We start from the raw sequence: 15506 nt of genomic DNA, 5'->3' as shown, positions 1-15506 counted from the left end.
AATTTTCATAATTATGTTGATGCACATTACAGTAATGCCATTTTACCAATACAGATATATGTTCAGAATTTGTAAACTATTTTCCAGTCCTTGAGGGAACTTTCCACGATAGAAAGATCGGTATCATATTATATATTATCATTGTATTGATACTGTACTGTGCTACAAAAAGAGAAAACATTACAATTTTTCTTAAAAAAAAGATGAAAATAAGAACACACACACACACACACACACACACACACACACACACACACATACACACACTATATATATATATATAATATATATATATATATATATATATATATATATATATATATATATCTTTCTTTCGTACTATTCGCCATTTCCCGCATTAGCGAGGTAGCGTTAAGAACAGAGGACTGGGCCTTTGAGGGAATATCCTCACCTGGCCCCCTTCTCTGTTCCTTCTTTTGGAAAATTGAAAAAAAAGAGAGGGGAGGATTTCCAGCCACCCGCTCCCTCCCCTTTTAGTCGCCTTCTACGACACGCAGGGAATACGTGGGAAGTATTCTTTCTCCCCTATCCCCAGGGATATGTATATATGTATATGTATATATGTATGTATATTTTTTTTTTCTTTTCTTTTTCTCCGCTCCGCCGCCGCCTCCCTGCGCCTGCGAGGCAGCGCAAGGAAACAGACGAAAGAAATGGCCCAACCCACCCCCACACACATGCACACACACACGTCCACACACGCAAACACACACACCCACACAGCCCCCCACGGCTCACCCCAGACGCCCCACACACAGCTGTGTAGGTATGTATATTTGCGTGTGTGGACGTGTATGTATATACATGTGTATGGGGGTGGGTTGGGCCATTTCTTTCGTCTGTTTCCTTGCGCTACCTCGCAAACGCGGGAGACAGCGACAAAAAAAAAAAGAACAATTTATGGTGTGATCCTGATTAGGTGTTCTTTAACTGACTCCAGGTGAATTTATGGAAAAATTTTGGATTATCTCTTGCCTTGTCCATAGTATTCTTTTCAGTTTCTCAGTTTTTCCGTTCTTATTCTGGATGGCTAGAGTGACCCCTTTATCTTCGCCATGGCATATTATTGAAGCTCCTTTGGTTTTTGAAATCTTTTATCAAATCATTCTATCCTCTTTCTTACCATTTCTTCTGGGTTAAAGGCTAGAAGTATCCATGTTCTTACACCTTCATTGTAAATTTTACAGAACCTCTTACCTCATATCCTTGGTTTGTGACTACTGACCTTTGTACTCCACTCAATATTCCCAAAGAAATTGTTGAGGTTTGTGTATTTTCGACAGTTATATCCCCTCTTTAGGTCTTGTCTCATCTCTGTACCTTTTTTTTTTTTTTACCACATAGTTAAATGTAAACATCACAGATCACTTTTTCCAATTAGTGTCTTCCATACTTTTCTCAGTATCTATGCTGGTATGTGTAAAGTTAAGATCTAGCAATGATGCTGTATCAGTCACTCATCCTTGTTTGCATATTGACATTTTGGTGTCGGAAATTTTCCTGAGAGCACTCTAAATACCTGTATCTCCATGATTCCATGTTACCAGGAAAATCCAAATTCCTCCAGTCTGTTTGTTTATGATTGAATTCCCCCATTATCATTACTTCATCATCTCTCTGATGATAATCTTACTACTTCATTTACATAATGATTATTCACTCATTGTTATCTTTATGAATTTGTTTTTGGTTTTTGAAATTCTTTGGAGGATTGTATAATAATAACACCACTGTACACTTCTTTTCTAATGTTACTCTTTCCATTATGTATTATCTGAATGAGCCATCCTCCACAATTCCTTGAAACTTACTGCTAACATTTATTAAGGGGGCCAGTCCTCTCACTCCTTTGTCAACTTTCCCCCATTCCAATGTGCTCGTATGGGCAGAACATGTGAGATCTTCTCTTTTGTAAGCTTTCTTTCAGTGAATCAAACAATATCAGATGCAGTTTCTCTTATATGACCCTTGAATTACAGCTCTTTTCCATTAACTCCTTATTTCATTATATATATTATATTGTACTTTGTGGCTGTCTCCCACGTTAGCGAGATAGCGCAAGGAAACAGACGAAAGAATGGCCCAACCCACCCACATACACATGTATATACATACACATCCACACACGCACATATACATACCTATACATTTCAACGTATACATATATATGCGTACACAGACATATACTTATGTACACATGTACATAATTCATACTTGTTGCCTTTATTCATTCCTGTCGCCACCCTGCCACACATGAAATGACAACCCCCTCCCCCATACGCACGCAAGGTAGTGCTAGGAAAAGACAACAAAGGTCACATTCGTTTACACTCAGTCTCTAGCTGTCATGTACAATTACTTATTCATCAATATTTGCAAACATTACTTTCAGTCTGATGTTACATTTTTCTGCCCTCTTTGCACTCTGTGTGTGTGTGTGTGTGTGTGTGTGTGTGTGTTTGTGTTTCATGATATTGTATTTGCCTCTCAGCTTCGTCCATCTTTCTTTCTGTATGTTTGTTCATCCATCTGTCTCTCTGCATATGAAAAAATTGCTTTTTTAACCCCTTTCCTGATGCTGCTGCTTATGGTATAGGACATCTTGAACAGTTGACCGTAAGAGTGTCGTATATGGTCTGGGTTACTTAAAAATCCCAGACATGATAACTAGCAGAGTAATAAGTCAGCAAGCAATTACTGGCCACTCATACATTGTTTACACAACCTTTGCCCATGTTAGTCTACTCAGTTTTTCAGTCACCATCAGAATGCTGTGGAGGATCATTTAGGCACTTCTCAGGCAGGAAAGGAAATGTACATAAATAACATCTATCTGTTTAGATGAATAATGGCTATGAAAGTATGAATTATGTACATGTGTATATATGTATATGTCTGTGTGTGTATATATATGTGTACATTGAGATGTATAGATATGTATATTTGCGTGTGTGGACGTGTATGTATATACTTGTGTATGGGGGTGGGTTGGGCCATTTCTTTCATCTGTTTCCTTGCGCTACCTCGCAAATGCGGGAGACAGCGACAAAGCAAATAATAATAATAAATATAGATATTGATGTTTGTATATAATATGCCTAGCATAGTATGTCTGGCAGTGTTTGGAGCCAGAACTTGTATTCATTTGATAAACTCACCATGTGCATAAGTAATGTTTTACTTTATAGATATTCTATATTTTTTTTTTAGAAAAATCTTAAGTGGTAAAAAAATATTACTAGATGTTTTTGAAAAATATTGAAAAGTGCCACAGTAAGGGTGCACTAAATATGAAAAGTAGCTGCAGTCAATGGGTAATGCTTAAATGGCAGGAATTATCATGTGAGAATTTGTGGAGCAGGTAGCAGGAATCATCAAATTTTTAGGGGGCCTTTTATATTTTTGGAACTCATCAGTATTGGGATATTTGTATTGCTGTTATGTATTTTTTTTTATTATGTTGGATGCTCCAGTTACGAACAAAAGTCCACATCAAATGCAGGCCTTAATTGAAATAGGTTCAGAGACCACCACTGCCTGGAAGTAATTCTGAAGTGCAGATGCTGTATTCAGGCAATCCCTGCAGAACAGTGGTTCACAGAGCGATGTTTCATCAAAATCAAAGGGATTTGGTAACAGACACATTTGTGTCATATGCAGAACACTTTTTTTTAGAAAATACACACTAATGAATCGGTGTGTCTTATCAGCTGAAGCAATGATTCGATGTAATTCAAATTTTCTCACAGAACAACCACTGCAAGACTCCAGACAAATTGATACTATTGTTGGTGGGGAATCACCCATTGCATGTATAAAAATTCCAGATCACCACATTAAAATCTCATGTTCCAAATTCTTCTCTCTTAATAATGATTTAGGTGTGTTACGACTATAATTTTCTTTAAACAATGTCAAGCATAAAACTAATCTATAAAAATCTTTACTTGTACACTTCAAATTTCAAGTAAAAATAGCTAGTCATTGTCCATGCAGCTTGTTCTATGTCTGAACTATGATATGTTGAGAAAGCCGAGGGCATATCTCATGTTGGGGGGTTAGGTAAGTTTGACTGATTTGACTGTTTTAACTGCACTTTTTCATTACTGTACTTTGTAACAATTTCCATTGTCTTTCATTAATTTCTGATTAATCATTCTGTTTCTATAGAAGGAAAAGGGTTGCAGTGTTCAAGATTCACACATTTCTTTGATGAGACTTTTGAAAACCTGAATTAATTATTTTGTATTTAGCAACTCACAGTGGAATACCTCAAATTTTTTAGGGAAAATTAGAAATACATTTCCTTTGCGTCAGGTTACATATTCATAGGAATTTGGGTAAGTGCAACGACTTTTCTTTTAAAGGGTGACTGAATAATCTGGTAATAAGTGGCACAAGGAAAGTGCTTTTTTCCTTACTATGTGTGGGATATTTTCTTGGAAATGTATATCCTGTACAGTGAATGCTAACAAGGAGAACCCGATAGAATCTGAGAAAAATATGAACCAATCCCCAAGTCCTATTTTTTCACTCTTGTCAGAGAAAAAGTGTGCTCATCAATTTTATAGATACAATTTACATACAGAAGAGAGGCTCTTGGATGTCAATGTTCTTAGAGGTGCAGGTGGTGAGATGTCTGATCATTACCTGTTGGAGACAAAGGTGAAGATTTGTTTAGGTTTTTGAAAAAAAAGTGATGTGAGTGAGAAGAGTTTGGTGAAATGTGAGCTTGGAAGTGAAAGTTAAATGAAGAAATAAATGGGGAGCTTGAGTGTAGAATGCCAAACAGTAAAGTAAATGAATGTAGGGCTTATTTAAGAAAGCATTGTTGGCATGTGAAAGAGAAGTGTGTTGCATGCAGAAGGTGGACAGGTGACAAAGGTTAATGGTGGGATGAAGAAATAAAGTTGCTAGTGAAAACAAAAAAGGAGGTGCAAGAGCAGTTTTTACAGGGAAGAGGTGTGAGTGATTGGGAGATGTACAAGAAAAGTTGGCAGGGGTTCAAGAGGAGGTTGCAAAGGCTGAAAAAGAGGGCAAATGAGAGTTGGGATGAGTGACTATCAGGAAACTTCAGGGAGAATAAGATGTTTCGGCAGTTTAATAGTGTGAGGAAAAAAGAGAATGAATGGGAACATCAGTGAATGGGGCAAATGGGGAAGTGGTTACAGGAAGTAATGAGGTGAAGATTGAGTACTTTGAAGGATTGTTGAATGTATTTGATGATAGAGTGTAAAATGCAGGGATTTTAGGAGCGGAAGGTATGATAAGAGAGAGAATCTTAACAGGTAGTTTGGTGTAAAGAGAGTTGATGAAAGCTTCATGTAAGAAGAAATGTGGCATATGATGAAATATGGCAAGATGAGTGGATAGTATTGCAACTGATTATCTTAAAAAAAGGGTTTGTTTAGTTTATTTATTGGTTAGGATTTTTAGTGTCTGCATAGATATGCAGAGTGCTAATAAAGTGCCATTTGTTAAAGGCATAGAGAACAAAGGCATGTTCACATTACAGAGATATATCTTTTGAGCTTACTCGGTGAGATGTTTGGGAGAGTGGTAATTGAGAGGGTGGTGGCATGCACAGATGTGGAAGGTGTTGCAAATATTTGGTTAGGGTGAGTAGTTTCATGTGAGAGATTAGTCTGTCAAATAGTTGTGTAATATCACCATGGCTGTTCAGGTTGTTTATGTATGAGGTGGTGAGAGAGGTACGTACATAGGTTTTTGGGAGAGAGGCAGTTATGCTGTCTTTAGGGGATGAGTCGGTGTTTTTTTCAGATGACACATCATTGATGACAGATTTCAGTGAAAAACTGCAGAAGTTATTGTTTGAGTTTGGGAGAATGTGTGAAAGGAGAAAGTTGCAATTAAGTGTGAATGAAGTTTAGTGAAATGAGACAGGTTAGCTGGGCTGAGAGTGTGAATGGGGAAAGCTTGGAGGCACTAAAAATTATCAGATACTTGGAAGTGGACATGACAGTATTGGAACCATGGAAACTGAGGTGAGTGAGGGGACAAAGGTTCTGGGAGTATTGAGGAATGTGTGGAAAGAGAGGTCAGTATTTTGGAGGGCAAAAATGAGTTATGTTTGAAGGTATATTAGTTCCAATGATGCTGTATGGATGTGAAGCATGGGGTATAAGTGAGAATGTAAGTAAAAAGGGTGAATGTGTGTAAATGATATGTTTAAGGCCACTGTGTGATATGAAGAGGGTTGGTTTGTAGATGATGATAGGGTAACAGAGAGATGTGGTAAAAAGGAAATTATTATGGAGAGAGATAAAGAGAGAGTGTTGAAATGTTTTGGACATGGTGAGAATGAGCGTTGAGTTTGAAAAGTGGATATATATATATCAGAAGTGGAGGGAACAAGGAGAAGGGAGTGACCGAATCAGAAATAGAAGAATAGAGTTAATAATATTTTGAGTGCTTGGGTCATGAACATATAGGAGGATGAAAAGCATGCCTGGGCTAGAGTGAATTAGAGCAATGTGTTATACAAGGGGTACCGTGCTGTCGTTCAACTGACCAAGGGCATTTAAAGGAGCTGGGAGAAACCATGGATGGTCTATGGGGTCCTGGAAGTGGATAAGGGGCTGTGATATCAGTGCAATACACATGACAGCTAGGGAATGGATGTGAGCAAATGAAGTCTTTTCGTCCTCTGTTCTTGCTAATGCAAGAAAAGGCGGACAGGCATAAAGAAATATAGACATTACATATGTACATTCTGATCCTAGGGCAGTGCAGAAATAATGTTTTGTCTTCCACTGCATTCTGACAGTTATTGACCAAGTTGAAGAAATATGTGCAAAGGATGAAGAAACATTTTTTGAGTTGTCACTAATCCTTTTTAACTCACTACTTGACAACTTACCATATCTAGGATTTTTAGATGACCCAGACCACTTACAGCAGACTTACAGTCAACTGCCAAAGGCCTCTTGTTCCATATACATGATCAACAAGCAGTGGTTTATGAAAAGCAACCATCTCATACACTCGGAGACAGATTGAGAGAAAGAAGGAAAAATATTTGAGAGATATATATAGTAGCCAGAAATACACACACACAAAGCTTGGAAGTAGACTGGCAGACTTAGATGGTAAATATGACAGCAAAGGAAGACTTTAATTTTGATACAAGGGTTTCTGAAAGGAGGTTGATGATGCCAAAGGTACCATAGGTTGTCAGGCAGCTAATAGACAGACCTTTTTGCCCCCAAATTGTGTAGAAATTGAGTGCCAAATTTATGTGTTGACCTAGTGCTCATTTACTCCAGACTGGTTGGCAGTGACCAAGTTAGGTCTCATTTCAGTTGTAAAAGAAAAGAAATAATACTGAAATTATTTAGATTGGTTTAGAAATAATCTTGTTTGTACAGAGAGAATATTGTATGTTAGTGAAATGGAGAAAAATTTCCCTGAGATGATGTACAACAGGCTGTCACATGTTCCTCTGGTGCCCAGCATCCTGGACTGAGGTCAAGAACTCATGGACCAATCTTTTACTTCCTAGACTCAGTTTGCTGGGTCCTTACCTTACCAGACTAAATTTGTGATAAAAAGTCTTTAACAGAAATTTCTGTTGTCTTTAAGTTGGTTCAGTGGGGCCCTAAGGGTTCATTAGAAACTGGATTCCATTGAATTGAAGTCCATTAGAATGAGGTGTACTTTATAAGGTTTGGAAAAGAGGCCTTTGGTGGCATCAAAATGGCCTTCAATACCAGTTTTCACTAGCTTAAAACCTTGCCCTGATTCTGAATTACATATATCCAAAATTTGGAGTCTTTGTATATTATTGTGTGGCTGTGAAAGAGTACTGCACAAACTTACAAACATTCAAAAATATATAAATTTGATAAATAGATACTGAAATGATTTAGTGGAAGCTAATGCTTGAAGTTCATAGTTTCATGAATGGAGTGGGTCATGGTTTTAGGAACTTACAGATTTTAGAAATACTTACTTTCTGTATTTTACTGTGCCTGTAAATTATTTTAGAAACGGGTGGAAATCAAAAATATATAAATTTGATAAATAATTACTGAAATGATTTAGTGGAAGCTAATGCTTGAAGTTCATAGTTTCATGAATGGAGTGGGTCATGGTTTTAGGAACTTACAGATTTTAGAAATACTTACTGTCTGTATTTTACTGTGCCTGTAAATTATTTTGGAAACGGGTGGAAATCATGACCCTGACACAAAGGCCAGATACAAAAGAAAAATACACTCAGGTCCCATATATGTCCCTGATTAATGTTGGAGAAACCTTCCTGGAAAACACTACTTAGTAGAATCACCCATTACCCTTTGTGCCAAATGAATAAAGGGGCTACATTTCTGGGAAAGATTACTCAACCTAAGTATTTATTTTATTTTGCTCTGTCGCTGTCTCCTGCATTAGCGAGGTAGCGCAAGGAAACAGACGAAAGAATGGCCCAACCCACCCACATACACATGTATATACATACACGTCCACACACGCAAATATACATACCTATACAACTCAATGTATACATATATATAGACACACAGACATATACATATATACACATGTACATAATTCATACTGTCTGCCTTTATTCATTCCCATCGCCACCTCGCCACACATGGAATAACAAACCCTTCCCCCCTCATGTGAGCGAGGTAACGCTAGGAAAAGACAACAAAGGCCCCATTCATTCACATTCAGTCTCTAGCTGTCATGTAATAATGCACCGAAACCACAGCTCCCTTTCCACATCCAGGCCCCACAGAGCTTTCCATGGTTTACCCCAGATGCTTCACATGCCCTTGTTCAATCCATTGACAGCACGTCGACCCCGGTATACCACATCGTTCCAATTCACTCTATACCTTGCACGCCTTTCACCTTCCTGCATGTTCAGGCCCCGATCACTCAAAATCTTTTTCACTCCATCTTTCCACCTTCAATTTGGTCTCCCACTTCTCCTCTTTCCTCCACCTCTGATACATATGTCCTCTTGGTCAATCTTTCCTCACTCATTCTCTCCATGTGACCAAACCATTTCAAAACACCCTCTTCTGCTCTCTCAACCACACTCTTTTTATTACTTACTCGATCAAACCACCTCACACCACATATTGTCCTCAAACATCTCATTTCCAGCACATCCACCTTCCTGCGCACAACTCTGTCCGTAGCCCGCGCCTCGCAACCATACAACATTGTTGGAACCACTATTCCTTCAAACATACCTAAGTATCATACAAAAAGATGTCAGGAAAATACCAGAAAGCACACAATACTATATGAATACATTATGAATCTATTTTTTTAATATAATTCTTAGCTTAGAATAGTGCAGTAATAAAAGCATGCATTGTTACGTCCCATCCCTGAGAAGGGTGACCATTTTTACCCCTCTAGCTATCATCCTGTTACTATGATTTATTTCATTTTTAAAATCTTTGAATCTCTCCTCAACTTCCATATTCCCAGACATCTTGAATCTCATAGTCTTCTCTGTGACGACCGTATGGCTTCCATAAGATGATATGTTTTCTTTCATATCTTACTAATATCTGGTCATCATCCTTGAAAGATATAGGGAAATCCTGTGTAGTTGCCCTTGATGTATCGAAAGCTTTTAACAAGGTGTGTCACAAGGGTGTAATCTCTAAGCACCCCTGTACTGGCTTCCTTCCCTTACTTTGCTCCCTCATATCTAGCTTCCTCTTTGCAGTCTATCCCACTGGTTGTTGATGGATCAGCCTCTCCCCCTTTCTCCATCTACAGCAGTGTCCCTCAAGGTTCTGTCTTGTCTCCTACATTTTTTCTTTTTATTAATGATCCCTTTCTACAAATAACCAAATGCACTCATGTGCACTACAGTGCATTCTTCCACACCCTCAAATCATGTTCCTTTTTCTCTCTCGATCTGCGACTTCCTCAGTAAACTCTGACAGGATATCTCAGTGGGATGGATGAATTCTGGTTAAGTTTAATGTTTCCTCGACCCAATCTCTGCCCATCTCTCTGTTGAAAATTCCTCACAACTTGCCTTTCTCCTTTGACGGTGCTGTGATTCTACCTCTTATCTCAATGAACATACTTGGTATTACTGTAACATCCACTCTGTCTTGGAAACCCCACATTATGGAAATAGCTAAGTCTGCCTTAAAGAAACTGGGAGTCCTGTCTTGATGTAAAGGATGCAAAAATTTATTGTTCTTCCAAACAGCTGCTCTGTTTATACGAAAGATTGATTTCTTCCAAACACTTGCTCCGTTTATACAAAAGATTGATCTATTATTGTATGGAGTACTGATCTTGTGTGGATCTAGCTCTAAATCCTTACTTGACAGAGTGGAATCATTTTTTTTTTCATGATGGAGGCTCCAGTCATGGACAGAAGGCCACATCATTGCTAGGCCTTAATAGAGAAGTTAATGAAAGGGAAAAAGAAGAGACAAGGGAAAGTATTTACGAAATTTGTAGGAAGTGAAAACCCTGTCTCTTGAAATGTGTCAGGTCATAGTTATTAGGAAAGACAGGAGATGGTAGAGATTTCCAAAGCCTTGAGGTGTAGGGAAGAAACAGTTATCAAAACAGCCCACCCTTGAGTTGCCCACTGCTACACAGTAACCATATGATGCATATTCCCTGAAGTCATCCATGACTGTTTCAAGATATCCATTGCCTCTGCCAATTTCTTGACACTTATTTCTATTGGTGATTATGTTTCTGCTCTCATATCTTCCTCTGCTCATTGTTGTTCCAGATGTTTGAGATTCTCATGGATAAGTTTGCTCTATGGAACTCAAGTAACTCCACCACATCTTCCACCTCTGTACATTATCCATTCATATATGTTTTGTATGTTGTTTTTTATTTTTTTCATTTTTCTTTCTTCACTATTAAATGTTTTTACTTTAGCACCATATAAATGTATGACTAGATAATGAAGCAATGGATAGTGGGCTCAGTGTTTAAATGACCCTAACTTACTTTTGTGACATGGTAAAGGATCAAGTCATCCTCCCACAAGACATTCTGTACATTCATACATGAGTGCTTGTATAGCATAAAGCATGGTAAATTGCACTTCTTAGAAGTTTTCTCTCCTTAAACAACTCCCATCTTAATACTTATCTTTGTTGAAAATTGTTTGTAGGTGTAGCTAACGACATTTCATTTATTTAGTATACTTGATCACCGTTTCCCGAATCATCGAGGTGGCACCAGGAAATTGAGGAACGACCCATCCACTCATGTACACACATATATACATAAAAGCCGATGATATCTTACCCTAAAATTTCACTTACCTTTCAAACACTGCCCTCTTCTGTCATGAATTTATTTTTAAGAAGCTAAGATCATAGATAAGAACAAAAATGACCTTTAATCATTCCTTTATTAGCAAGTGTAAGCTGTAAGAATGATAAAAGTCTGTATTTAGAAAAATATTAGTCATAAACCTTATATTATTCTTATAGCTGAAATTTAAAGTAATTTAAAACCCAAGAGCTAATGCATTGATCTCTGAATTTATCATAAGTTTTAGAGGTCTATTGGTGACTTACTATGTAATTTGCACCTTGTCTTTCCTTCTCTGTGATTTTGATGAAAATTTTGTTGACCTCCAAAACTAGGTGTGGCATAAGTCTTTACTTTCTAAACTCCCTTCCTTGGGTTTTCTATTACTCTGTTCCATAATATATACTTTCCTCTCTGGCCATTCCATTACAATAGTAATTGATGGAGTAACTTTCTCTTCCTATCAACAATGGTGTTCCTGGTGGTTCTGTCCTAATGCTTGCTCTCATTCTTCTCTTAGTAAGTTGTCTCTCCTCTGCTTGTAACCCTTTTCACTCCTATGTCAATTGTTCCTCTGTACTTACATACTTTGTCTCATTTTCCATCCCCTTCTCCCTCTAATTCTTCTACTATCCCTAATACTGAACTCTTGATTTGTACATGTGCTGCATATCAAAATGGGAAGCAGTAAAATAGGAAGACTTAATGTTCTAAAATGCAATTTCTCCCTAAATTTTTGTTTCTATGTAAGAATCATTTGTTTCCCTCTTTCAATTTCAAAATATCACATTTTCTCCTGTAATAACATAAGCATGTTGGGCATAACTATATTCTTAACTCTGTCTTGGTAACCCCACATACTCAACCACAAAGTTTGCTCTTCAAAAGTTGTAAGTGTTGTTGTATTGATGTTATTTTTCCTGTGAACTGATGATGTTGTTATTTTCCGTGATGTTATTTTTCCTGTGTATTGGTGATGTTATTTTTCCTGTGTATTGGTGATGTTATTGTTTTTCCTGTGTATTGGTGATGTTATTATTTTTCCTGTGTAGCTGCTTTATATCTACGGGATTTATTAACCTTAGTATTTAGTACTGCTCATACAATTAGAATGGCTCTTCCTCCACCTCTTTATTATTCAAATTGGAATAAAAGATTTGCCATCTGGTATCATCTGTCTTCAACCATGTCTGGGTAGAGGCCATGATGTCTCTCTCTTCTACAAGTATTATTTTGGCCACTTCTCATGTGCTATCTGCAAGTGTCCTACCTCCCCAAGGCTTGAATCTAAGGCATGCATCTTCCTGCTGCTTTCCATGGTATCTGTGTGAAGACTGGCTGCTAGAGGATTGAATGATATGATACCTCTTTCGTCCCTTGGACAGCTAAGCTCTGGAATTCTCTTCCTGTTTTTATCTTTCTCATTTCCTGTAACCTCTCTAGAAACCTCTAAGAGTCATCTCTACAAACACTAGCAGAACCTTGACTGATTTCTGATTTCTTTTTCTCTCGACAAATTTGTTTCACCTGAGATGACTCATGATTTAGACGTGTCTTGGGTGTACTCGGCTGGCCACTGTATGTATGAAAAGGAATAACTGATTATGGTTGCTTTAAAGATCATAATGACATCAAATATTTCCACGGTGTCAGGGTATTCATCTGTGATTCCTGTTCCTTTCTCAGTTGTAGTCTGGCCATGTAAAAAAGTGTGGGTGAAGCACAGCAACGGAAACGAGGTATGAAATGGACCCCATGCCAGGAGCTTACAAGGGAAAGGGCAAGAAGTCTCTAGGAACTGATACTGGTAATCCCAGATGATTTTTGTGTACCTGGAAGTGAAAAGAGCTTTCAAGTTTTGGATACAAGAAGAGCTCGCAAAGCTTCCATGCTGTGAATGAGAACGTCTGCAGTGTTTTTGACTCTGAGAGAATGGAGCTTTTGCTATGCTTGAGCACTGTCAAGGGAAAACTCCTGCACATATTTAACTCTGACTACTTATGTTTTCTTTGGTTTTTTATGTTGTAGAAACTATTAATATCTGTAAACAAGGCAAACTTGCCTTAAAGTGAAATGTAATGCGATTTTTTTTCATAGCATTATAGCATTTTGAATTTTTCAGGCAGGATGGATAGTGAGTTGCTGGCGCTACAGTGGATGGAGCACTCACGAATCTTCAGCCAGGCCATCGGAAGCCTGCGTGGCAAGGTATTGTATGATACTGTTGTAATAAGTACTTTTCTCTGAAATGCTCCATATTAAACCTTTGGTTGTAGAATCAATTTCCTGAGATATGTAAGTTTTGTAGTGAAAAATGAAAATGGTGACTGTTTTCTTATCTCTTTTTTAACAGGATGAAATCTTAAGTTTACTGTATCTGGCATTGATTTTTTTTAAGACATCATCTGATAGCAAGTAAAATTAAAGAAGAAAAATGAATAAGTACTTATGTTCTGGTGCATGCAGAATGGCATAAACTTCTTCAGACATAGATATTTTTAGCTCACTCAAAATGATGAACACTTACTTGTAAAGGGCTTGGAAGAAAACTGGAAATGCCAGATTTAAAGGGACTCCAAGCAGCCCTTTGTTCTTGCTCATGAGCACTTGTCAAAAGTATTATATGGTATGATTATTTATGCTGTAGTTATTTAGGAAGTACCAGAGTGCAGAATGGAAAAGGGTGAGAGCAAAGGACGTAAAGGGAGTGGGGAAGGATAGGGATGTATTTAGGGAAGCAGTAATGGCTTGCACAAAAGATGCTTGTGGCATGAGAAGCATGGGATGTGGGCAGATTAGAAAGGGTAGTGAATGGTGGGATGAAGATGTAAGATTATTAGTAAAAGAGAAGAAAGAGGCATTTGGATGATTTTTGCAGGGAGGTGTATAAAAGAAAGAGGTAGGAGGTCAAGAGAAAGGTGCAAGAGGTGAAAAAGAGGGCAAATGAGGGTTGGGTTGAGAGAGTATCATTGAATTTTAGGGAGAATGAAAAGATGTTTTGGAAGGAGATAAATAAAGTGCATAAGACAAAAAAACAAATGGGAACATCAGTGGAGGGGGCTAATAGGGGTGTAATAACAAGTAGTGGTGATGTGAAAAGGAGATGGAGTGAGTATTTTGAAGATTTGTTGAATGTGTTAGATGATAGAGTGGCAGATATAGGGTGTTTTGGTCAAGGTGGTGTGCAAAGTGAGAGGGTTAGGAAGAATAATTTTGTAAACAAAGAAGGGATAGTGAAAGCTTCGCAGAAGATGAAAGCTGGCAAGACAGTGGGTTTTGATGGTATTGCAGTGGAATTCATTAAAAAAGGGGGTGACTGTGTTGTTGACTGGTTGGTTAGGATATTTAATGTATATATGACTCATGGTAAGGTGCCTGAGGATTGGCAGAATGCATGCATAGTGCCATTGTACAAAGGCAAAGGGGATAAAGGTGAGTGCTCAAAGTACAGAGGTAAAAGTTTGTTGAGAATTCCTGGGAAATTATATGGGAGGGTATTGATTGAGAAGGTGAAAGCATGCACAGAGCATCAGATTGGGGAAGTGCAGTGTGGTTTCAGAAGTGGTAGAGGATGTGTGGATCAGACATTTGCTTTGAAGAATGTATGTGAGAAATACTTAGAAAAGCAAATGGATTTGTATGTAGCATTAAGTATTTGGAGAAGGCATACGATAGAGTTGGTAGATATTCTCTGTGGAAAGTATTAAGAATATGTGGTGTGCGAGGCAAGTTGCTAGAAGGAGTGAAAAATTTTTATCGAGGATGTAAGGCATATGTTCGAGTAGGAAGAGAGGAAAGTGATTGGTTCTCAGTGAAAGTTGGTTTGTGGCAGGGGTGCATAATATGTCCATGGTTGTTTAATCTGTTTATGGATGTGGTTGTTAGGGAGGTGAATGCAAGAGTTTTGGAGAGAGGGGCAAGTATGTAATCTGTTGTGGATGGGAGGGCTTGGGAAGTGAGTCAGATGTTGTTCGCTGATGATACAGCGCTTGTGGTTGATTCGGATGAGAAGCTGCAGAAGCTGGTGACTGAGTTTGGTAAAGTGTGTGAAAGAAGAAAGCTGAGAGTAAGTGTGAATAAGAGCAAGGTTATTAGGTACAATAGGTTTGAGGGACAAGTCAATTGGGAGGTAAGTTTGAATAGAGAAAAACTGGAGGAAGTGAAGTGTTTTAGATATATGGGAGTGGATTTGG

General features: G+C 38.0%; 1 protein-coding gene across 4 annotated transcripts in view; it reads left to right on the top strand.

The window, feature by feature from the left end:
- LOC139756717 (uncharacterized) overlaps positions 1–15506 on the top strand; it is a 61578-nt gene that overhangs the window by 13736 nt on the left and 32336 nt on the right. For 2 of the 4 annotated variants that reach the window (XM_071676424.1, XM_071676433.1), the window contains exon 2: positions 13436–13521. In XM_071676424.1, the coding sequence (XP_071532525.1) occupies positions 13441–13521 (81 nt within the window). In that variant the 5' untranslated portion in view covers positions 13436–13440. Of the gene's footprint in view, positions 1–366; positions 13121–13435; positions 13522–15506 lie in introns of those variants that run through there. The other 2 variants (XM_071676413.1, XM_071676404.1) reach the window with 2 other exon arrangements.

The sequence above is a fragment of the Panulirus ornatus genome, chromosome 2 (assembly GCF_036320965.1).
Source record: "Panulirus ornatus isolate Po-2019 chromosome 2, ASM3632096v1, whole genome shotgun sequence".
Taxonomy (NCBI): Eukaryota; Metazoa; Arthropoda; class Malacostraca; order Decapoda; family Palinuridae; genus Panulirus; species Panulirus ornatus.
The sequence above is the reverse complement of the archived record's forward strand: the minus strand, read 5'-3'. Positions and strand labels throughout refer to the sequence as shown.